The 23,898-nt window shown below is 54.2% G+C and overlaps 1 protein-coding gene across 3 annotated transcripts in view; it reads right to left on the bottom strand.

The window, feature by feature from the left end:
• Window positions 1-23,898, bottom strand: part of HIP1 (huntingtin interacting protein 1) — a 133,936-nt gene that overhangs the window by 57,382 nt on the left and 52,656 nt on the right. The window contains exon 1 of one of the 3 annotated variants that reach the window (XM_044233774.1): window positions 18,259-18,359. The exons of the other annotated variants lie outside the window; for them this stretch is intronic. Coding sequence (XP_044089709.1) covers window positions 18,259-18,276 — 18 coding nt within the window. The 5' untranslated portion in view covers window positions 18,277-18,359. Of the gene's footprint in view, window positions 1-18,258; window positions 18,360-23,898 lie in introns of those variants that run through there. 3 annotated transcript variants of the gene reach the window in all.

Here is a 23,898-nt window from a genome sequence, read left to right as displayed (position 1 = left end):
TGGGATGGTTACAGAGGTGCGTGAGGGGCTGTGGGGGAGGACAGTCCTACCCTGAGTTGCAGTTCTGTGCAGGCTACCTAACGGCACGAGACTGCTGAAACCCAGAGAACTGGACCCTAACAACGGTGACTTTGATGGCATAGCAATTATATTTCAACAGACCTGGATTTAAAGATAAAGAAAGCAAGTTCAGAGAAAGGCAGACCTGGGACTTTGGTAGGAGGGCCCTGATGCTTGGCCTGGGTGTTCAGTGGTTAGAGGAATGGGGCCGCAAGATGGGTCCTCCAGGCGCCCTACGTCTTCTGAGCCCGTGATGCTGGGAGGAACGAGGGAAGGAGACGGAGGAAAAATGGGCAGCGAGTCAGGAGGGGAGTCGAAGGGTGGGGGTTAACTCTCTTCACGAAGAGAGTGTGTCAAACAGTGCTGCAGGGGCAGGTGGGTGAGGACCGGGAAAGAGCCACCGCAGGTGACATCCCTGGGGACCACGGCCAGAGCCACTGCGGGTGAGCAATGGAGGCAAAAGTCTGTGCAGGGAGGAGAGGACACAGAGGCAGAGCGGGAGGCAGTGCAGACAATATGACCATCCCTCTTTCCCAGGGCCCGGGGGCTCGGCTCTGGGCGCGTGCTCCTCAATACCAATCTCCCCTCCAGGCCCTCCTGCCATGCTCCCATTGGAGTGGTGGGTCCAGCGCTGGTTCTCCTTCCCCAGACAGGGTCCTATGGGTGCGGAGAACACAGATGCACAGGAACTTTCCAGAATGAAGGCAGAGGGGCTGCAACAACCATCTCTTTTGCCGGAGACAGATAGAGGCATGCCTCGATTTACCGCACTTTGCTTTACTGCTTCACAGACACTGCAATTCTTTTTTTTTTTTAAGAAATTGATGGGTTAGGGGTGCCTGGGTGGCTCAGTGGGTTAAAGCCTCTGCCTTCGGCTCAGGTCATGATCTCAGCGTCCTGGGATCGAGCCCCCCATCAGGCTCTCTGTCCAGCAGAGGCTCTCTCTCTGCCTGCCTCTCTGTCTACATGTGATCTCTCGCTGTCAAATAAATAAATAAATAAATAAAATCTTTTTTAAAAAAAAAGAAAAAAAGAAATTGATGGGTTAAAAAAAAAAAAAGTTAAATTGATAGATCTGACAGCCCTGCGTCAGGCAAGTCTATCACCACTGTTTCCCCAAAAGCACTTGCTCACTTGGTGTCTCTGGTCACATTTTGGGGATTCTTGCAATAGTTCAAGCTTTTTCATTATAATTATATGCGCTGCGGGGACCTGTGATCAGCGATCACGACTTGCTAAGAGCTCAGATGATGGTTAGCATTTTTGACAATAAAGTACCTGTAATTAAGGTATATACATTTTGTTGTTAGACATAATGCTATTGCCCACTTAGCAGATGAAAGCACGGTGTAACCAGAACTTCCACATGACCTGTGGAGCAAACATTTCATCTGACCCTGTTTTAATGCGCTATTCGCATTACTGCGGTGGTCCGGAACCCAGCAAACCTGCAGTATCTCAGGCGGTGCCTGCCCCATCCCTCCTTCTCTGAAAATGATCTAGGATGCTCATAAATCCTGGGAAGGGCCCTTTCTCTTTCTACACAAGAGCCCTCTCCCGTCTGCCCCTTGATACTAGTCCTGGGGCTCCTTTTACTCCAAGAGCCCAAAGTGAGAGCCTCCTCCTAGAACGCTCCCCCCCACCACACATACACACACTTGCAATCCTCTGGGACGTCTTCGAGGTCATCCTGTCCCCTCACTGCCATGCACGTCCCCTCCTACTCTTGTTCCTTCGGCCACCACACTGGGAGCCCCTCCCCCATTCGGCATCCTCAAAGATCCCTAGAACGTCCACCTACAGAACGTCCACCTACAGACTCCAAATCAGACCACTGAGCACAGGGGTGACTGATGACGGAAAGGGAGGGGACCCCACCTTGTCCCTGACGACCTGGAGAAGAAGCCAGCCGTCTTCTGTCACCTCCGTGGTTCCAGTCTTACCACCCTGATTTATAATTACTGCTGCCCAAGAGTCCCCTTCCGCCAGGCCATGCTGTCATACCCTTGGGCAAAGATCGCCCCAGGACCTGTACTTTTGTCCCCCGACCTAAAACCCATGTCCACCCTGCCAGACTTGGGCAGCGCATTTCTGAGGAGCGCCACAACTTTGCTCCACACGCCAGCCGTCGCCTTCCATGACCACCCTCAGGGGGGCCCACTGAGGCCCGCGGAAGGCCCTGGGGGGGAGGGCAAGAGGGCTAGGTGCTGAGACCCTGGGGCACCCAGCCCGTGTCCTCTCTGCCCACCTGCAGGGAGCTGTGGCTTCGGGCCACAACCCCGCCGCTACAGGTCTTCTGTCCTCACAGAGGACGCACCTGTCCTGTCTCCCAAGCAACCCAACCTGCAGTGCCTCTGCTCCCACGTGCTGCCCCAGAGGGCGCATCACGGGCACTTTCCAGGCACGTCTGCCTACAAAGTGGAAGCCTGGGTGGCCCCATCAGACCTATCCTGATCCTTCGCGGCTCACGGGCCAGGCTGGAGGGGTCTTTTGCGACGCCCCTCGCCTTCCAGAGAGAGAGAGAGAGAGAGACAGCTGCTCGGCAAGAGCAGAAACCCCACGCTGTGTCTTTCCCTAAACGACGCGCGCTGCCAGCTTCCTCCCTTCCCCTCCCCGCTACCCTCTTCCTGCCCCCGCCCAACCCCCAGCTTTCTGTGAGGTCGGTTTTGTCTCTTCTCTTGCAGTAACAGAGCAATGTTTCTCTCCCCCATCCCAAGACCCAGCGGGGAGGTCGTGCCTGGCTGACACCTAGCTGTGCCCTGGGCACAGGAACCACCCATTCATTCCCGGCTCTTCTGGAGTCCTGTTCCGTCTGTCCAGTGAACGAGCAGGAAGCACTCGGCGCATCCAGATGTGCCAAGGCCTGCCGTTTCTCCCTCAGATCTCTATCTCGGTTCTATTTCTACCTCACTACGTCACTATGTAAGTGCCCCCTACCTCTAGTCTCCACCACAAACGGCCCCAAATAAAGCCGCGGGAGGAACCCCGTCCTCATGAATCTTCCCAGCTGAGGCACCTAGCATCTCGGATGGCTCCTGATTTTCTGGGGTCCAAACCGCTCCAGGACAACTCCAGGGTTCCCCCCACCCAGCCCCCAATTCCTCAGCTTCATCGGTCACATCAGAGGGTGGCCTTCACCCAAACGTGATCGGACCCTCAGGCACGTGGTTGATGAACAGAACCCCACGTGATTCAAGCGGGTGACTAAGGCGAAGATGGTGGTCTTATTTGAGTCTAGCAAATCATTCTGTAACTTTAAACATTCCCGATTTACCTGTTTGGCTCGTTCAAATGTGTAAATACCAGATTTGCTTGAATAATAATGCCTATAGCATTCCCAGTTTTTGCTTTAGTCCTTCCTGTCTTCAAAGAGCTTTCCTATCCACGGTCCCCCCCGATGCTGAGAAAACCCGGGGAAGGCGGCAGGGCGCACTTGATTAAACCAGTGGGCTCAGGGAGGTCAAGCCACACAGCAGGGCTGGCACCTGTCCTTCTCAGCCAGGTACGAGTTCTATATTCTGCTAGTTAGCCCGCAATAATGGAACTCTTTGTCAAAGCCAACTGGTTTACCAAACCCCCACACATTCGTTATCTCAAAGGCAGGTTCATCCCATCTTATAAGAAGTGCACCTCCCCCTATGAGCAGGTGTTACGGTCTCTTTAGTTCGATGAGAACCAAAAGGAGAAATGTCTCAGAAAACCCAAAGTGGAAACCTGACCCAAGGTCAAAAAACCTCTAAGCAAGTCAACATTCCAGTTGTGGTCTTAGCTGCTGCCACATGTTCCACCAAGCCCTTAACACACAGCTGTGTGTCTCTCAGAGGGAGACACTCTGTTCGAAGGTTCGAAGGAAACAGAGGTTGGGGTGGTAGGCCTGTGAAGCTCAAGTCCATTGCCCCTGGAGAGCACTGGGACAAAACTCCACCAAGCAGGGTGGCCACAGGACCTTACTCTCGTCTAAGATATGAGTGGGGTGGGCGACATACCAAGAGGGGACATTCCTGAGCCCTAATCTCCAGCCATTCCTGTAACAGTCTACAGCCAGATTCACACCAGTCACCTTCGGCACAACCCCAAAGGGGATGTCCATCCAGCCCACCAGTCCTGCAGAGGGTACGCTCGGATGAAAGAAGGGCAAAGAGGATGTGGCTGTCTCTGGTCAGTAGTCACTGGTCCCTAACTCAGCTGTGCATGATTCTCACCTAACCTGGACCCCCCAAACACGCTGACACACCCCTAATGGGCTCCTCTGTTCCGCCCCCAGACTGCATCCCTTTGGTCTGGGAGGGGGTCATTGTTCAACGCACTCTTTCGTTCTGGTCATGCTACAGAAGAATGTTCTATGTCAGAGTCCAAGGCGGGAAAGAAACCAGCTCAGCCAAAGGAAAAGCAGAAATGAAGCAGGGGAAGAATGTGGGCAAAGAGAAAGGGACTAACACAGATAGCAGGAAAAATGGGACACGTAGGTTTCCTCACCTCAGACAAGCATACTTTGATTTAAGTCCATATACACGTTTGGGGAGAGGAAAACTATGAATTGACACTCAGGGCAAATCAGGAGATCATTCATTTTACAAAAGAATTTGGAATCCGATTCCTTTAAATAGCAGTCTCTCCTAGTGCATTTAAAATAGGATTCCATTTACAGAAGTGTGATTTACACAAAACCACGTCTGTTACATAAGGCTCGGGGAAAATAGCTCTCTTCCCATGTAGTCTGGCCAACGACAGAACTGGCCCCGTACAGATGGTCATCTATTTTCTTCTCAAAGACACCCAGCCCAGCTCTCCGGCATCTCTTTCGATATTTCCCCTGATTCTTAGGGACCATCCCTAAGAATCTCTCTCAGTCTTCCCTAAACTCAGGGAGCAACTGCTCCAAAATCTTTACACATTCATTCGACACACATTTCCCAAAGGCCTATCGCCCGCTGGGCCCTACTCCAGGAGTATAATTGTACACCCAAACCGACACATCTCTGCTCCATGGATCTTTTTTTTTTTTTTTAAATGATTTTATTTATTCATATATGTAAGAGAGTGTATGAGAGGGACAGGTAGACTCCCCACCGAGCGAGGAGCCTGATGGACGATAGACTCAGGGCTCAATCCCATGATCCTGAGACAAAATCCACAGTCGGATGCCCAACTGACTGAGCCACCCAGGCACCCCTGCCTCATGGACCTTACATTTGAATGTGAGAGACTGACGGACAGCGAACCACTCAATAAAATCCACGGTGTCTGAGATGGTGACAGGTGCTAGAGGACCAAGAATGGGGTTGGTCTCATAACCTTCCATGGGGTCACCAGGGAAGGCGGCACTGGAAGGTAATAAAGTGATAAGGAAGCAAGTCTGAAAGGTGCCTGGGGGAAGGGTTCCAGGCAGAGTCCACCCGGCAGGAGCCCTCAGGTCGGAGGAGGAGAGGCCGAATCACAAAGGGTCACGTGGGCCACTGCAAGGACCCGCTTGTGTTCCAAGGGAGCCAGGAGCCCCTGGGAGCTTTTGAACGAAGGGTGACGTGATCAGACTCCTTTCTTAGGGGACCCCTCTGACTGCTGTGCTGACACTGCGGGGACACGCAGGGAAGCAGAGACAACAGCTGAGATGTGGCTGAATTCATTCAGGGCAGAGATGATGGGGGCCCAGACCGGGCTGGCCGCGGTGGGAAGTGCAGCTGAGACGTGGACGGATTTGGATATACGGAGAAGGCAGGGCTGACGCGGTTGCTGCTGACTTGGACGTGGGGTGTGTGGACGGAAGGAAGGAGTCAAGGGTAGGAGTCAGGATTATTCATCAGCGCGATGTGTGGGACCGAGCAGTCATCAACAGGACAGAGAACCAAGGGAGGAGAAGGTCTGGGGCAGACAGGAGCTGGTCTGGGGGCATGTGACAAGGAGATGCCCATCAGACACCAAATGGAAATCAAACTGATGGGGGGTGGAGTGGCAGAGTGAGATCCTGGGATTCGCTGAAGGTGCGAGCTAGGTCAGGCGGTCCCGGTAGCCATCCACACGCAGAGATGGGGTTTAAGGATGGGGAAGACCTCTAAGGAGTGAGTGCAGAGGAGACCTCTGGGCACAGCTCGAGGACACCAGACGATCAAGAAAGAGCTGGGGGGGAGTGAGGAGTGGAAAGAGCAAAGAAACAGCCCACAAGGAGAAGGAAAGCCAGGAGTGTGGCACCCCGGAAGGCAGGCGACGAAGCGATGCGTTTCGGCAGGGAGCCGTCAGTGGTGAAGGCTGCCGACAGACCAAGCAGATGAGAACTGAAAAAAACTGCCCCACTGGGTTGAACATCGTGGTAACATTTAGTGGGGCTTTCTGGTAGACTCTGGAAAGGGGGCAGAGTCTGAAGGGGGACTCAGAGACAGGAGGAAGGGGAGCTGGAGCCAGGGTGCCAGCAAGGGAGCTGAGACAGGAGGAGACGGGGTTCCACGCCACCGTGTTTTAAATGGGAGGAATTACAACGCGTTTGTGTGGATGACAGGGGAAGGAATGGAGCATCCCTGGAAGGGGGAAGGGCTCTAACACACAGCAGGAGCTGGCCACCCCGGCGAGCACCAGCCCGGGTCACCAAGTATGGACACAGGTGTCGACAGATGGCCGGCCGGGGCTTGTGCAAGGGTTCTGGGGATTGCATCTCTTTTCACAGTTGAAACAGGAAGCACGGTCTGGGGCTGAGAGTGAGGGCAGGGGAGGAGAAGGCACAACAGTTGTCTAGGAAAGTTGGGGGGGGGGGTTGCTGCACAGCCCAGAGGAGGGCACAGGCCTGCCAGGGAGCAGCCATGAAGGCCCATGAAGAAAATATGAAGCCAACCCTCTCTGCCTCCTCTTTCCCCAGCCAATTCCCCGACACCCCCTCCGTGTTTCTCGTGCTAACTCTTGTCTCCTTCCCCACTGCCTTCCAGCTTTAGAACTGCCTGGACCTCCATGGAATCGATACCGGTACACTTGGTCACTTCGGTGTGCTTCTTTTTCAATGAGGCCTTTCAGAAGGGAGACGTGAAAATTGACTGGTGCCCGCGTTGGCAGCTGTGCGTGTTGGAGGGAGCGGGGCGGGGGCTGGAGTCTCCTCAAAGCAGAGGAAGCATACGGCAGAATGTCCAGTCACCCCCTCAACTCTTCTTTCCATTTCCTTCTACGCCCCCACCCCACCCCCGCACACCACAACCTTTGGATCTCGAATTTCCTTCTCTCAAACGCAGATTGAATAGTCCCTACCTCATTGTGGTTCAAGCTCTGATTCTCTAATTCAATGAACCTTTCCAAAGGCCTGTAACAGATCCCAGACTCCTTTGCACCCATTATGTCCTTTAACCCTGAGGTCACACCAGGGCTGCTACCTCCACTCATGAGATGGGGAAACTGAGTCTCGGAACAGTTAAGTGGCTTGCCCAGCTAGCCAGAAGGCCTGACTAGCTAGATGACCAGGCTGGTAGAGAGCATGGCCAGGATTTGAGCCAACATGTTGCTTCGGGTGCAACCTCACTGATCCCAAGCTCTGTGCTGGGCCTGGGAAGGGCAAGTCAGACTCCGATCCACCGAGAGGACACACAGGTCTGTGTCAAGCCCTCGCTTCCAGGAACTGAAGTCCTTAGCAACACACAACCGAAGCCCAGCCACACAGATCTCGGGTCAGAGCCAAAGAGAAAGAAAGGGAAGGGCAGGGCAGGGTCTGGTCACCCCACGGAGGCCAAGGAATGTCCTGGCTGGCAGGCAGGAGGCCTGATGCGATACCTCTGGCCCAGAACCCGGGGGGTCCTAACGCACCGGGGAGGAGCTGCTAAGCCCTTTGCAAAAGGGGAGAGGTGGTGATTGCTAATTCCGGAAGTGGATTTCATCATAATCATCGGGGCTCTGATAGGACTTCCTCTGAAAGCAGAGTAGCCAAGAACTCTCACTTCCGTTTCTCGAGTGAAGGAGAACCCCTCCTTAGGGAAGTAGCGGGTAAGAGCCTCTAGGTTCAAGAGGGGCAGGGTCACCCCAAGGGCCCCAGGCAGCGTGAACCCCAGCCTGGGCATGCAGGCCTGACATCCCACTATCCTCTGGGCCGCCAGAGCTCCTGGGAGCTATGAATGGCCAGACCCCTCTACCCAAAGCACAACTCCAACCATGCCAGTCATGTCCAGGGGCTCACCGCTGAGCACGGGGAAAATGTTCCTCTCAAGACTTTCAGGATCTAGCCCCTGCTGGCCCCCATTAATTTAGTCATCCGTGGCTTTATTCGCTCACGAAATTCACCCACCAAACATATATTGAGCACCTATGCGTCAAGCGTTGTACTAAATTAATTCACAGATGAGTCAGATGTAAGTGCTCTGTGTGCACAGCCAGTGAGAGAGGAGATCCTAGTGCATGCAGAATGTGGGGGGGGGGCAGGGTATCTGACCAAGACTTGCAGTAAGAACCATGAACCAGACGACTGGCCTTGAGGAGGGGCCCACAGGATCGCTGGGGTGGAGAGGCCAGCCTCCACGCCAAGAAGTTGGGGCCAGTGCCCAGGGTGGGGAACGTGTTGCCAAAGCATGGAAAAGCAAATGACAAGGGGGCCCAGAGAGCCCCGTTCCCAGAATCACGCACAACGGTCCAAGTGACTTTCCCCCTTATCAACCACACAGTTAGAAACACATTAAAAAGGATCCTTCAATCCTTGATTGGGGTGCCTGGGAGGCTCTTGGTTAAATGTCTGACTCTTGATTCCAGCTTAGGTCACAATCTCAGGGTCATGAGATCGAGCCCTGTGTCGGGCTCCACACTCGTTGAACAATCTGCTGGAGAGTCTCTTTCTCCCTTGCCCTCTGCCCCTCCTCCCCCCAATAAACAAGTAAAATCTTCAAAAAATAAAACCCTGTTAAAACTTCTATCAATACAATGGCAATCACATTATAATATCTAAACGGGAGAAATTAACATGTTGTATGCCTTAAATTTATATAACATTATATATCAAACCCATTTCTCAATAATAAAAAAACCTACAATCTTAAAGCCCAAGTATTTAAAGTGTAAAGGGGCGGAACAGACAGTCTTCAATGTATGCACAAGGATGTCCCCTCCACAGAGGGAAATGGACGTAGTGTAATGTCTACTACTAGGGCACCAATTACAATGAGACAACACGTCACCTCTACTCATCTGGAAACATGGTATTGATTGCACACGTACATGCCAAGTCCTCTGCTCTCCCCATAACCCTCCGTAGAAGACGCTGTGATTGGGCACCTGGGTGGCTCAGTGGGTTAATAAGCCTCTGCCTTCGGCTCAGGTCATGATCCCAGGTCCTGGGATCGAGTCCTGCATTGGACTCTCTCCTCAGCGGGGAGCCTGCTTCTCCCTCTCTCTCTGCCTTCCTCTCTGCCTACTTGTGATCTCTCTCTGTGTGTCAAATAAATAAATAAAATCTTTAAAAGAAAAAAAAAAAAAAGAAGATGCTATGATTATCCCCACTATTCAAGGGCGGGGGGGAGCCTCAGGAACCTGCCCAGGTAAGTCAGTAGTGGAGACGGAATGTGAACACGGGACCCGAGCCCTTGACCACTCTGACACACTGTTTCTGGATCCAAGACATAGCGACGGCTGAAATAAGCTTACAGACCTATGATATTGTAGGTCCCTTCTGGTTTAGGTATGTGTGTACCTGCTGTGCACATGCTGACATTTGGTTGAATCAAGTGCAAATTTGGCCACTCTGGCTTATAAAAGCAAGACTTTCATATGCCTCAAGCTAGCATGTGTCTACGTGAGTATGCGCGTGCACACACACACGCACACTGTAAGGATCTCTACCAAAGAAGCCTTGTTAGCAACGGTGTTTGGGATGCTGGAAGTGTATTCAATCTCTAGTTCTCTACACCTTTTCCTATTTTCTGAAAATACAGCGTAAGTGAAACATTTTTCAGTGGATGACCCTGTTTCGTCACTACAGCTGTTGAAGAGCACAGATGTGGTATTAATACGTATGCAAAGGGCAGGAGCCCCAGGCTCCCTAAACCACAGCATCAGAAGCCAGGACACTCATGGCTATTTCCCCTCTGGAGCTGAGAAGCCAACACGTGGACACAAACTGTCCCATAGAGTGGGCCCAGAAGTCAAAGGGAAGAGTCCCGCTGTGGGGTTCAGGTTGTCCTATCACACTACCCTCATTCTAGCTGACCTGACTACAGCTGAGAGGGCCTACTACATTGTTGATGGCACCAACCACCCCCCAGCAGTGAGCCAAAGAAGACAAAGCAACTAGGGGGTCCCAGGGCACGAAGCTTTTAACCCTGGCATCCTTAGGGCAATGGTAGCCATGTCTGTGTCCCTCTCCCTGTCCCTGGGCTTACTTACCACCTTCCAAATTCCGACACGATTTACTTTGTTTACATTTACTGTTCATCTCTACACCCCATCCCCAACACACACGGGAGGTCCGCAGCATAAGGCAAGGGTTTCTGGTTCAGTGAAATGTCCCAAGTGCTTGTAACGACACCTGCTACACAGAGGGTACTGCATTAGTGTTTTTTTTTTTTTAAGATTTATTTATTTATTTGACAAAGAGGGAGAGACAGCAAGAAAGGGAACACAAGCAGGGGGAGTGGGAGAGGGAGAAGCATGATCCCGGGACCCTGGGATCATGACCTGAGCTGAAGGCAGACGCCCGGCGACTGAGCCACTCAGGTGTCCCTCCATAAAATCTTTTCTGAATAAATGAATGAACAAATGCCTAACTAAACTGTCACCTTCCTCAGCCCACCTCCTGTGCCACTTGGCAGAATGAATTATCCCTACCTCCGACTTCCTATGCACTTTCCTTAAGTCTCTAACATGGCATTTATCATACTCTAATTGCCTCCGCTTCCTTGAAGACAGGAGCCTTCCAACTCTCCCATTCTCTGTTAGGTTCTCAGTGCCTGGCAGAGGGCCTCGGTGTGCCGACTCAGGGGACAATCCTGACAAACGTATAGGACAAAAAAGACGAGGGCCAGGACCCCGGGGGACACTGCCCAGCACCGAGACCAGCGACGAGCGAGGATCTTCGTGCCAACGGGGCTAAGGAGGCAGTGACTACTTTCCAAACAATCCAGCCTGAGACTCCTCTAGCAGGAGAACGCTATGGTAGGTCCCAGAGCACGAGGCTGAACCGAGTGCTCCAAAGAGAAGTCAAGAAAGAAAGTTAATGAAACGCTCATTTCCAAAAAAACCCGGGTTTGTGGCTCCCACGCTCATCCTGGTCCCAGACCGGAAGCACACATCCCGGTGGGATGGTCAAGTGCAGACGGCCTCTCTCGCCGCGCTGGTTCTGCTGGAGGATGCGGGTTATTTCCACGTGGGGCCCGCACCTGGCACCACTCATCCCTCTTTGCTCCTTCCTCTGGCCCTGCTCCTAGCCAACCTACTCAGCACGTCCTTCCTGACGTCACCATCCATTCACTCCCCACCTACGGCGCACCGGGTGTTTCCATCAATGAAACGGCTGCTCCCTTTCTTCCCCACACGGCTCAGATACCTCCTCCTCCAGGAAGCACTGACGTACCAAAGGATTTGGATCCCGCGTCCTGGGAACTTTGCTAGCCTACACCACAGGTCGCTCCTGAACACACCCCATGTTCCGCTTCGCGCCATGGCTCTCTCTGCCTGAAATCCCCTCGCTTGCCTTGCCCCCTGGGGGACTCCTTCCCCTTGTTCTGGAGCTTTCCCCGTGAAACGCTCCTCTGGTGCCTGGCCAAGTATCCCCCCTTTCCCGTGCTAGTGCGTTCCTCAAACGCATGCCCTGTGTTTTACCGCATGTACCGTAATTACTTACAACACGCCTGACGCCCTCCTTGCAGAGGGGCCATTCTGCAAGAAGGACTACTCTGCCCATCGCCTAACGCTTTAAGATTTTATTTGTTGCCTAAAGGAATAAGCGAAAAACTAATAATTACAGCAGGGCTTACTAAGCCTTCCCATGTGCCAAGAATTTAAACAGGCCGTGTCAGTATCTCTTACGCAGACACCAACTTATCCGAGAGGCAAGGGAGGTCAATTAACTTATCAGCTAGGTCGCAGTGGGGCAAGTGTGGCATCAAAATGTAGCCTCTGGCCTATGTGACTCCAGAGCCCCGGGGCCAGCCTCCAGGGCAGCCTCAGGACCCAGAAACCACTCCTGATCCGATCCTTCGATCCTCCCCAGGCAGGGGACAGCACCTTGGAGTCCAGCCGCTGCTCACTCAGTTACAAATGAACTTTCTGCCCTCTAATCCTTTTCCACTTGCCCAGAGAAAGCACCTCCAGATCAAAGAGTCATTAAGACTTCAGGGAATCGAAAGGTGACACAGGGATTTTTTTTCCCCCTCCCCTAAAAGACCTGTGCTTAATTTCTTTGGGGCCCTGGGGCGGCATGTGTTTTGTCAGGCAGCTGGAATCCTTTGGCTTAGGGGCAGCTGCCAGACCACGTGCCTGTCTGGCTTTGGACTGGGACCTCTCCAGCAAGAAAGGAGACAAAGGTGGAGCGGAAACAGCCCCTGGACGTGCTCTTTGAGAAAATCACCCTGCTTGGGGGAGTTGGGGGGGGGCGGGGCGGAGGTGGGGCGGTGTGGAGAGGGCAGGGATGGGCAGGTCTCTCTCTGGGCGGCTGAGCACAGTGGGCTCAAGTGTCCTAAAACCTACATTTGCATCTGAACTGAGCCCCTGCCTGGTGGGAAGGCTTGGAGGAGCCTCCAAGGAAACTAAATTCTGCTCCTCAAGGCTGTTTTAAGGGAGAAAAGAATCCAGGGGAGACTGCTTTTTCTGTCACCTGCACGTGTCTACGTATCATTCACTCAGCTCATTTCAAGGGAGTCTCTGTCTCTCCCTACAACCTGGCCGTCCTCAGCTCCGGATCTAACATCTGAATGTCTACATCCCGGGAAACACACAAAATGGGGAGTATCCAATATGTGTGTGGTCGGACTGAACTGCACCCTGGTAGGACACAATCTTAGTGATCAGTGACAGTAAAACTAGCCACAGGGGGTGCCTGGGTGGCTCAGTGGGTTGAGCCTCTGCTTTCGGCTCAGGTCATGATCTCAGGGTCCCGGGATCGAGCCCCGTGTCTACTTGTGATCTCTCTCTCTGTCAAATAAATAAATAAAATATTTAAAAAAAAAAAAAAAGACTAGCCATAAGACGATAGTCAAAACTCTTTTCCCTGGGGGCACCTGGGTGGCTCAGTGGGTTAAAGCCTTTGCCTTCGGCTCAGGTCATGATCCCAGGGTCCTGGGATGGAGCCCCACCATCGGGCTCCCTGCTCAGTGGGGAGCCTGCTTCTACATATCTCTCTGCCTACTTGTGATCTCTCTCTATCAAATAAACCAATAAAATCTTAAAAAAACAAAAAACAAACAACTCTTTTCCCTAAGTAATTTTGAAGGAGGCAAGTAACAGATTTCCTTCCTTGCTGGCCATCATCCACAACCCCTGACCTTCTGGGGACTGTCTGAAGAAGGCTGCCGAGCCACCATGCTCCACTGAATCTTAGGAACCATACTGGGGAGCGCACAAAGCTAGGATTTGTGGACACATGTCGCTGGAACGGCTCCCCAGTGTTATGGCGATACCGCCATTCTAGACTGCAACCATCCACCCACGGGACTCTGAGGTTCCCCAAGCCTGAACGCTGAGCCCGTCTCCAGGGCTGGCAAGGACTCAGAGACCAGACTCCCCCAGGGTCCCGGAGCAGCTCCAGTGGACAGATAGGCGCGCTCCCTCTCCAGGGAGCTGATTCTGCCACAGAATGCCTCTGTTATGGGGAAGCACTGGCCAGCCAACATCTAGCCTCTCTTGAAACAAATCCCACTTTCCAGAGCCCTGTGGAGCCCGTGTACTCCCTCTTTGTCTCAACAGCCCTCCCTGAGTCAAAGACAACCATCCGCCCTCCTGGGGCTTTCTCTTCTACAAGCTGAACAACTCCACTCGTCTTGCAAGGCTGACATCCCCCTCGCTCTGCTCTGAACACTCTCTAAATTAGAGACTCCAACCCTTTTCTTTGCCTCTGACCCTAGTAAAAAATACATTGTACAAGGCCAGTCCTTACTGACGTGCACGTGTGTATACTGTATACCTCCAAAGCCAGTTTCATGCACGAATGCTGACCTCCTCACATGTAATGTACCTGGATGCCTTCTCGTCGACCCCACTGGTGCAAATACTGCCCGCAACCCACCACCCCGAGTTTACAACCCAGAGCTGAAAATGTTGCCCTGGTTTCACCAAGCCAGCCACCCGTGTCCAGCCTTAACTGCTTACCTAGCTCAGACCCTAGGTGGGAAAAAGCATCCCTTGACACATGGCTATTTGCCTATCTGGGCTGCACGGACTGTCGTCGGCATCGTTCTGCAGAGGGACTGTCCCCGCTTCGCGCGCTTCCTCTCCCGGTGCTGCCCCTCAGCCCAGCAAACACACGGGCACCCGTCAGCTGCAATGGCACGTCGACCAGAAGCTTGCTCCTGCCCTGCCATCGTTATCATTTACTCGGAACACCTGAAACACCTTTTCCCCAGCCCTCGTTTTCCTGCTCCGTAAACCGGAGGATCTCAGGAGGGCAGCAGAGAAAACTGGGGAAGAAACCCCAGTTTTGAAAACAGTGGTAGGTAACTGACAAGGCGTGGGTAACTGACAAGGCGTGCAGTCTGCACACAGACTGGCAGAAGCCCCCCACCCCATGGGGCCCCCGAGGCCAAAGACCACCGCCCCTCCAGTCTGTCTTTATTGATTGGCTTGTGTCCACCGCAGAATCCGGTCACGTACATTTTGGTGACCAGAACTGGCGAGAAAACCTAGTTCCACCACTTGGACGGACTTCACCTTCTAAACCCCAGTTTTCTTATCTGTAAAACGTGGCTAATGACTTCTGCTCTGCCCTCCTCACAGGGGGGTGCTAAGCATGAGCAGGCTTTGTAAACTGGAGAGCACTCGGCAGATGTAAATCGTTACACAAACTCTACGTTCTTTTGGAAGAATTGATGGCATTGGCTCTGTTCCCCGAAGGACAGCCCTGAATCTTCTGTGTTCGCTAAAGGCACAGACTCCATCACAGTCCCCAAAAGGCGGCCCCACGGCACCCAGGTGCCATGTTAAACAAGCTCTCCCTTGGGCAGAAATCTGAGGTCATCAAAAATTCATCACTCGCAGCAGCTGGTGGACCCGCGGTCCCCATCATTTTGTGCCTTCATTCAGAAAGAGAAATAGATGCGGAAGAACGGGTCCCACGAGCCGCCCGCTGAAACAGAGCCTGCACTCAACTCTTCAGGCCAGTCAAGAAAATAAGGGGCTGGGGCGGGCATCAGGCCGGCTCAGTTGGAGAAGCAGGCGACTCTTGAGCTGGGGATCCTGAGTTTAATGAGCTCTACCCTGGGTGTAGAGATTAAACAAATAAATGAACAACCAGTCAAGGAAAGGGTGTGTGGGGGTGGAGGTCAGAGTCATCTTAGATGAGACTCTGGAAACCATCATTCTCTTAAAAGCCACCACACATAACGAGGACTTCCTAAGCCCGTGCTTTGAAAGAATTATTTCCAACCTTCACCAGGATGCTCTAGGCAGGTATAATTCTCATTTTACCGATGAGGCAAAGAGGTTTAAAAAAACAAAACAAACCACAAACAAACAAAACTTGCTCAAAAGCATGTAGGGAATTGGGTGAACTCTAATCTGCTTTCTCTCACTTGGCAGTAAGCAAGAGGACTCCCCTCTCCCCCCCACCTCCTACCCCACCCCCCCTCCGATGTCAGGCTCTGCCAAGGATGTGGCTGAAATGCTGGGTTTGAGGTTGACCCCGGAGCCAGTGGCCCCCAGAGTGAAGACTTCAAACCAGACAGAGGGCTTTAGTGGTGGGGACAGAAAAGGAACTTCGGCCTTTGGCAGGAATGGGAAGCAGGTGCCCGTTCCCTGGGGTGGGTCAGATTCTTCTGCACAGTCTGGGGTCTGTGCTTTTAACAGAGAGCTGAGGACAGTTGTTTCTGGACTGGTACTTGGTGATGAAAGAGAACTTCATCTCCACAAGCTAAGAGGAAAGAGGCAAGACATGTGCCTTTGCTGAGCCCCAAGTTCTCCAGAGGTTACCCAGTACCTACAGCCCAAGGTCGGAACACCCTGGGTGGCATTCAAGGCCTTTCTGATCTGGTCCCAACCAACGATCTCAACATTTCCTGATCTAAACCTGCCCTGGCCAAATATCCCAGCCTCACCAGATGGCCTTGCCCATTCCTCTTCCCACACCTCTTCCAACAGGCAAAGCCTCTCACTGCTCTCAGTAGAAAAAACCCCACCCAGGCTTGAAGCCCCGGCCTCCATCTGAACTCTGCCACCCAGTCCCTCAGCAGACCCCTATGGCCCCCAGAGCTGCGGCCTTCCGGTCCGGGCCTGCGTTGGTACTAACTGTTGCGTTGGGCTGCCTCTCTCTGGACCCCTCCACCCAGATGCTAAGGGCCCAGAGTAGAAAGGCCACAGATTAGGTTTCCGTGTCCCTCACATAGCACTTGCTATAGAAATGACAGGTATCAAATAAATTCTGTTGCGTTCATGAGCAGAGGGACGGAGAGATGTGGTAGAGTACGAGGGGACCCAAAGCTCTGAAGACACACGTCTCTGAGCTCTGTAAGCTGGTCCTCATAAGGCTTTGGAAGGAATCTCAGCTCAGAGCCAGAAGGAAGCTGGGGGTGATGTGGCTTACTGGCCACTGGGTTAGAGCTTCAGGTCCACCATGCAGGGCAGGTGACCCTGGTCCCATCTCCAGAAAACCTGGCTGCGACTCAGCTTTCCACCTCCCCACCATCACAGCTGCAACCAGGATTTTCTGTGAAAGGTAGTTCTAATAGTTGCCCAGAGAAAGTACAGGCTCTCACGGTACGTACACAGGGGGTGGCGGTCTAGCCTCTGAGCGCTGCCCAGCCATGGACGGCTACGTGTCTTCATAGGATGGGTGCCGGCGACACTCGCATTCAGCTCCCAGCCCCAGGGCAGCGCACAGAATGAGCCTGCTTTCCTGGCACAGGAGGGTCGGTCCTCACTTATCCTCTGCTCCCCATCCCACTGTCACCTACCCAAGACAGAATACCAAAGGCCTGGCAGGGCCAGGAGCTCACCTGCCTTCTCCATAGAAATGGTAACTTCAAAATGCACTCTCTGGGGGAAACAAGCCTAGTTCTACATAAGATGAACTAAAATTCCAGTACCTTCTCTTCCCCAAGGAACAGGCAGACCCAGACCTCTCTTTTCCCCAGACACAAAGACATACCAGCAGAGACCATCCATCTACCTCTCCAGCCTGACACACAGGCCCTCAAATGTTGTAAGTCTGGGGATTACAGGGGGTGGGGGGGCACTCTGGTCTAAAGCCAGGGTCAGGCTGCCTGACTACCAAGGGACGTCACAGACACCCTTAAATCTCCACTCCGAGGGGGAGCCACTTGGGACCTCCAGGAAAACCTGCTGCCCCGAGTGCTCAGAGACCCCTGAATTACATCCTGTTACCTCTGGAGGGCTGCTCCCCAATCAATCAATGAACAATGTATTCAGCTCCTACTGTGCTCCTGGGGGTGCGGCGGTATAGAACTGCCCTGACAGAGGGATCAGTCCCTCTAAGGAGTCTGAAGCTTAAGAGGCAAAGGTGTTTGCAGGTCCTCAGGCCAAAGCCGCTGGGGTTTACAAGTGGTCCATCTAGACTATCCCCCGTCCCTTCCAAGGATTCCATTCCTGCCCCCCATCTTCTAAGATGATTAAAATCCCAGCTCCTCCCCACTACCCTTCAGGTCACCCACCTGTGCCCCCACCCTGCCCACCCGGCTCAGTCCAAAAATCTTCCCACAAATCTTAAACAGGTACGCAAGCAGGGGGCCCTACAGTGGGTAGGACAAGCCCCCTTCCCACAGCCCGGCCCTCCAGCTGCCAGGCTGATTTCCCAGTTTGAGAGGAGAACTCAACAGCCCTCTCGCCGGGGTCTAGTGAGCTCTCCCGGGCAGCCCTGGTGGCAGCGCGGCGGGAAACCGGGAACCCCATCCCTGCCGGCCAGCCGCCTCCACAATCCTGGACGGGCTCCCTCCTCCAGCACGCCTGGAGTTGGGGCCAACGAGCAGGATCAACAATCCAGAAACTTTCAATGGATCAAGCCGACTGGGAGGGAGAGAGGGAAGGGGGTTGGGGAGGAGGACGGGGACCAGGGCAGGCTCCAGGGCAGAGCCCCTGCTCTCCACTTACCATCTTGCTCACATCCATGACCGAGGCTGCAGGGCAACCCCCCACCCCTGGAGATCCCGCTTCCCCCAAATGCTGCTCCCGGCTAATTCCGCCCGGATGGTGCCATGCTGCGGGCAGGGCGGCCGGCAGGGCCCCCGCGGACCGGGGAAGGCGGCGGCGGCGGAGGCGGCAGGACCGAGGCTGGACCGGAGAAAGGAAGGGAAGGGGGAGGGGAGGCGGGGAGGGGGAGGGGGCCGAGCGCGGAGCCGCAGCGCGCACCGGGGGCGGGGGAGGCGCGGCTCCGCGGGCGGACGGCTGGCCGAGCCCCCAGGGGGACCGGGGAGTCCCGCGACCCGCTGGAGGCGCCGCGGTAGGGGGCGCGGGGGCGGGTGGTGCGGGAGCGGACGGATTCCCGGGGCCGCCGCAGCCTGCGGCCCGGGCGCGCGGCGAGGGTGTGATTTGAATAACAAAAGGTCGCTTCTCCCGGAGCCCCGCGGCCGGGATCGCCGAGCCGGGAGCGAGGCCGCCGGGCCCGCCGGGAAGTGTGTGTCGGAGCGTGAGTGTGTTTGGGCGCGCGCGCGCGCGCGGGTGCGCGTTGGGGTGGTGGGATCGGTGGGACTCAGGAAGTGAGCGGGGAGGCGGCCGCGGAGCAGCGCGGCGGGGGCGCGGCGAGCCGACATTCCAGTGGGGGCAGGGGGTCCGCTCGGGCCCCTCCCCACTTGGCTTCCCTGCACAAAGGCGGGATTCAGAGCCGGTGGTTTGCCTCCTGCGGCTAATCCGGAGCGGACGCCCGGATGAGTCTGGGGTCTGCAAACAGACGGGCGCGCAGCAGGAAGTGGAACAGGTACCCCCGGAAGGCTCGGTGCCCCGCGCCAGGGAGCCGGAGCCAGCCCTTCCGGGGCCGAGGGAAATTGGCTCCTGATACTGAGTGTCCTGAACGCAGCGCCTTCTCTCCAGCCAGAATCCCCGACCCTTCCCCTCCTTGCTCGTCTGCCCTTAGAGAAGTGGGAGGCCGACACTCCTCTCTGCCCGAGACACAGCTGGTGGCCCCAAAGGGCTCCGGGCAAATGCTCTTCCTGGGCACAGTCTGCAGGAAAAGCCTGGACATCCAAGCCTACGGTTTCAAGGCGAGCTGCCTCAAATGCTCTATTGAGCAGGGAGGTTTGGGGCACACGCCAAGTTCTCAGGGGCCGGAGACCACTAACACCGACCCTGCTTTACCCAGATGCAGATGAGGAAACTGAGGCCCAGAGCAGGGGAGTGATTTGTCCCAGGTCACACACCTCGCAGGGACTGGGGTCAGGAGAATCCTGCGTAAGGATGGTGCAGCCCAAGCCAAAAAGAGCTTCCCAGGCTATCAGAGAGCAACCCTTTGCGGCCAACAGGTGATGGGACCCATCCACAGCCCTGGCCTTCTGGCCACACTCCAAGGGGCCAGGAAGGTAACACTAGCCAAGTCAGTCCCCCATCAGGCCCCAAGGCCTGCTGGGCGGACTAGGAAGGCCCCCTCCCCTTCCAATCTGAGTTCTCAAGTCTATGAAATGGGAAATGTTGCTCTGCCTGCCTCCTAGGGGGATGTGAGAACAGCATGATATAAAAGACATAAAAATAGAAGGACAGGAATGTATGGGGCTTTCACTGTGGTGGTTATTTTCATTTCCCGGCTTTGGAGCCCAGTTACAGGGCCCTTAGCGTCAGCTAAGGGATCTCTGGGCCCGGGTCTCTCTGTCTGTCCAACCCTGAGTGTGACCTGCCCTGTCCCAGGGCTGCCCCTGGCAAGCCCAGCTCTCGCAGCACTGTGCCCCACGCGGGGAACTCAGGAGGTGGCCCTGGTCTGCTCCAGTGGGATGGGCTCCCACAGTCCCTTCTCCTGACTCATGTCCCCAAGAGGCAGGAAGGAAGCATGCCAGCACATCCTCACCGGCCAGCACCAACCCCCAAGGTTAATGAGGGCCAGGTTATTTGCTGCCTGATTAAATGTACCAAGATCTCCTCTCCTAAAAATAAGTAAATAAGTAAGATTTCATATGTTTAAAAAATATTACGAACCGTTAGGCCTGGGGTTGATCAACAGATCAAGGTCTCCTGGTACAGATCTTGGCACCCGAGCTGGCAAAGCCCATTTTCTCATTAAAATGGGGATCGGGGGGCACCTGGGTGGCTCAGTGGGTTAAGCCTCTGCCTTCGGCCCAGATCATGATCCCAGGGTCCTGGGATTGAGCCCCGCGTTGGGCTCTCTGCTCAGCAGGGAGCCTGCTTCCCCTCTCTCTCTGCCTGCCTCTCTGCCTACTTGTGATCTCTGTCTGTCAAATAAATAAATAAAATCTTAAAAAAAAATAAAATTAAATTTAAAAATGGGGATCGGGACCCCTGCCTCACACTGCACACAGGCCGTAGGGTCAAACGAAAGAAATGTCTCAAACGTCACTGGTAATAGGCTGAATGATGGCCCCCAAAGGTAAAATGTCCCAATCCCTGGAGCCTCTAAATACTCCGGTCTGTGGGAAAGACTACACACATACGATTCAGTTTAGGATTCTGAGCTGGGATGAAGACCCGGATTATCTGGGTGGACCCCAGATGCAATCACGTGTGTCCTTATAACAGGCAGATGTGACACCCAGAAGGGATAAGGCAACATCCCGGAGGCCGGAGTGAGACGGCTACAAGCTTGGAAATGCTGGCTGCTGCCGGAAGCTCGTGCAGGCAAGGAACAGATATCCCCCTAGAGCTTCTAGAAGGAGGATGGCCCTGTCAACACTTTGATTTTGGCCGAGGAATACTAGTATCAGACTTCGGGGCCTCCAGGACTGGGAGGAAATGAGCTGCTGTTGTTTTAGCCACCGAATGTCTGATCATTTATCACAGCAAACACAGGAAACTAATATGTTGCCCAAAGGTCAGTGAGGGCTGGTGTCACGGACGCCTTGGGGCTGCCCTCCCCGCGGACTTCCTCGCTGCGGAGCTGCTCATGTGACAGCAGAGGCCAGCCAGGAAGCAGGCGGGTTCTCCTGAACCCGGGAGCGGGGGTGTGGGGGACTGGCAAATAAGCAGGTACCCACATGCAAACATGTATATGCACAAATACACACACGCACACAGGGAAGGAGGAAACAGCATCTTTAAAGAAGCTGAGCTGCTCCGCCCTGGCCATCCCCCTGCCAGGCCCACCCAGCACACAAACACCCTTGGGGGCCTGCCTTTCTTCTCACTGGTCTCGGGCAGACAGGTTCAGACTTGGAGGAGAGGTGAGGAGGAAGGCCCTGCCTGGGGATCCCCCCCTTCCAGAGTGGCTGTGCCATGAGGCACCCCGTGAGGTTATGGGCCACTGGCTTAGGCTGGGGGAGCCTCTTTTGAGTAAACTGGACCGAAAGAGAGGGGCGCCTGGGTGGCTCAGTTGGTTAAGCCTCTGCCTTCAGCTCAGGTCATGATCTCAGGGTCCTGGGATCGAGCCCCACAGCGGGCTCTCTGCTCAGCGGGGGGCCTGTTTTCACCCTGTGCTCTCTCTCCCCATCTTCTCTTTCAAATAAATAAACAAAACCTTTAAAGAAAGGAAGGAAGGGAGACAGGGAGGAAAACAGCGGGTTCAGAAGAATGCTGTGACCCTCAGTGGCTACTCTATTCTGTCTCCACCAGCTCCCAGACCACTGCATCCAGCTGCTTACTCAGCACCTCTACCCTGGGGGCAAGGATAGGGGGTGGGAGGGGGCCTCAGTCTCCCAAGCATCTCACACTCAAGGAGTCTAAAGATATATTCTTCTTTCCCTCTGTTTTCCCATTTTCTGTCTCCTTGGTGGTTCTGCCTCACTTCGCTGTGTAAGCTAGAAACTTCGAAGTCAGCCTTGTTCCTCCATTGACAACCTCCCACCCCCATCTATCTGGATTCGACATCCATGCGATGCTTTCCTGCAAACAGCTTCCAGTCTAGGTCTTCACTTCCCATATGACGGCTCCCGCACTGGGCAACAGCAGCCTCCTAACTGGCCTCCCTGCCTCCAGGCTCTTCCGCTCAGCTACATCTTCCACACATCTAACTGCAGCTTAGATGTGGGGGGGCAAACCTCTCCATAGGTCATTTGGCACTCAAGGTCCCTACAAATCGGGCTCCATCTCCATTCTAGTCCATATACTCTCTTCCTCCTCCGTCTGGCCCATCAGTTAGATCCTGGCCCATCGAATTGCTCACACGAGCTCAGGACGCTGCTGGAATGCCCTTCCCATTTTCTCAGCTTAGAAGATTCTTGCTCGCGTCCTTCAGGACCCATCTCAGATGTCACCTTCTCTGTGATGCCATCCCTGACCCATCCAGGCACAGCTGGTCACCAGAGTCCCATCCTACAACGGACAGCCCCTGTGCATAGCCTGAATCATCCTGGGAAGGAACGGTCCCTCCCCTGGGCTCTCCGTGCTCACCTGTGAGCTTCCTTGGGCAGGGGCTGGGCCTCACTGGCCTTTCGTCCCGCCCTGCCTCTCGCCAGACTTTCAATTCCCATGTCACGGCTTCACCTTAAACAATAAAAAGTACCTTGCGGGCCCCAGGAGGCCCGAGGAAAGGTGCAGCTGATGAGTCCTGGTCGAGGGTGACACCTACTGGGCAGCCGCGATTCTGCAGCCCAGCCCTACAAATCCGTACCACACTTCCAGGCTCCCGGCTTCGAATCCCACAGCAGGATTCCCAGTAATGAGGTTTCAACCAAACAATCTTCCCTCCAAAAGAGCCTTCGAGAACGTCTGTTACTGTGCTACGGCTAACAGTAAGCAGCTGCAGAGGGCGGCGACGTTCAGAGAATGCCTTTTTGTTCCTTCTCCCGTCGGATCCTTTAAACCATCAGGAAAGGCAGGTGGAACAGGTGTTAAGACAACACCTGTCTTGCAGGTGAGGCTTTGCAGAGACAGCCTGCCACTGATCCTGGAGGAAGGCACTGAGACAGGGAGGGGGGGTCCAAAGGTTCATTAGCTTTGCCGATGGTGTTTCAGTATTTTATAAGGGGAATGTCCTGACATACTATTATTTGCATAGGGGCGCCTGGGTGGCTCAGTGGGTTAAGCCTCTGCCTTCGGCTCAGGTCATGATCCCAGGATCCTGGGATCGGGGCCCGCACATCGGGCCCAAGCAACTATTATTTGCATAACAGTGGATATTACAGAAGGAAATGTAGACTCTGGAGTCAGACAGGCCTCGGGCTGAATTCTGGCTCAATTACTTTCTGGATATGGGTAATTTCCTTAATCTCTCTGAATGTTTGTTTTCTTACCTGAAAAACAGGGCTTATAGATACCTTCCAGGATTGGTGTGAGATTAAGCAAACTGGTGCACAGAAGGCCCGCAGGGCAGGGGGAGGCTGGCCCCGGCTCGTCCTCAAACAGTCATTCCCTCCATTTACTTGGCGCCTAGTTCCTAAAAAGTTCTAGATTTTTTTTTAATGCTTAAGTCAAAAGAAGAAAAGGATAAAAAGCCAAGGGTATCAGTAGTCATCCTGATTAAAAGGAGAGTAAATAAAGTGGTTTCCAGGGGACAGAAAAATAAGGCACTGCAGTTCCTGAGCTACCCCTGCTGAGCAGAAAGGACACCAGCCTCGGCCACGGTTCAGTGGTCCCCACTCCTCCTCCCCTGGGAGCTGCGGCAAGTGAGCCTCGATCAGAGCGGGTGACCCAGCAGGA

The sequence above is a fragment of the Neovison vison genome, chromosome 14 (assembly GCF_020171115.1).
Source record: "Neovison vison isolate M4711 chromosome 14, ASM_NN_V1, whole genome shotgun sequence".
Taxonomy (NCBI): Eukaryota; Metazoa; Chordata; class Mammalia; order Carnivora; family Mustelidae; genus Neogale; species Neogale vison.
The sequence above is the reverse complement of the archived record's forward strand: the minus strand, read 5'-3'. Positions and strand labels throughout refer to the sequence as shown.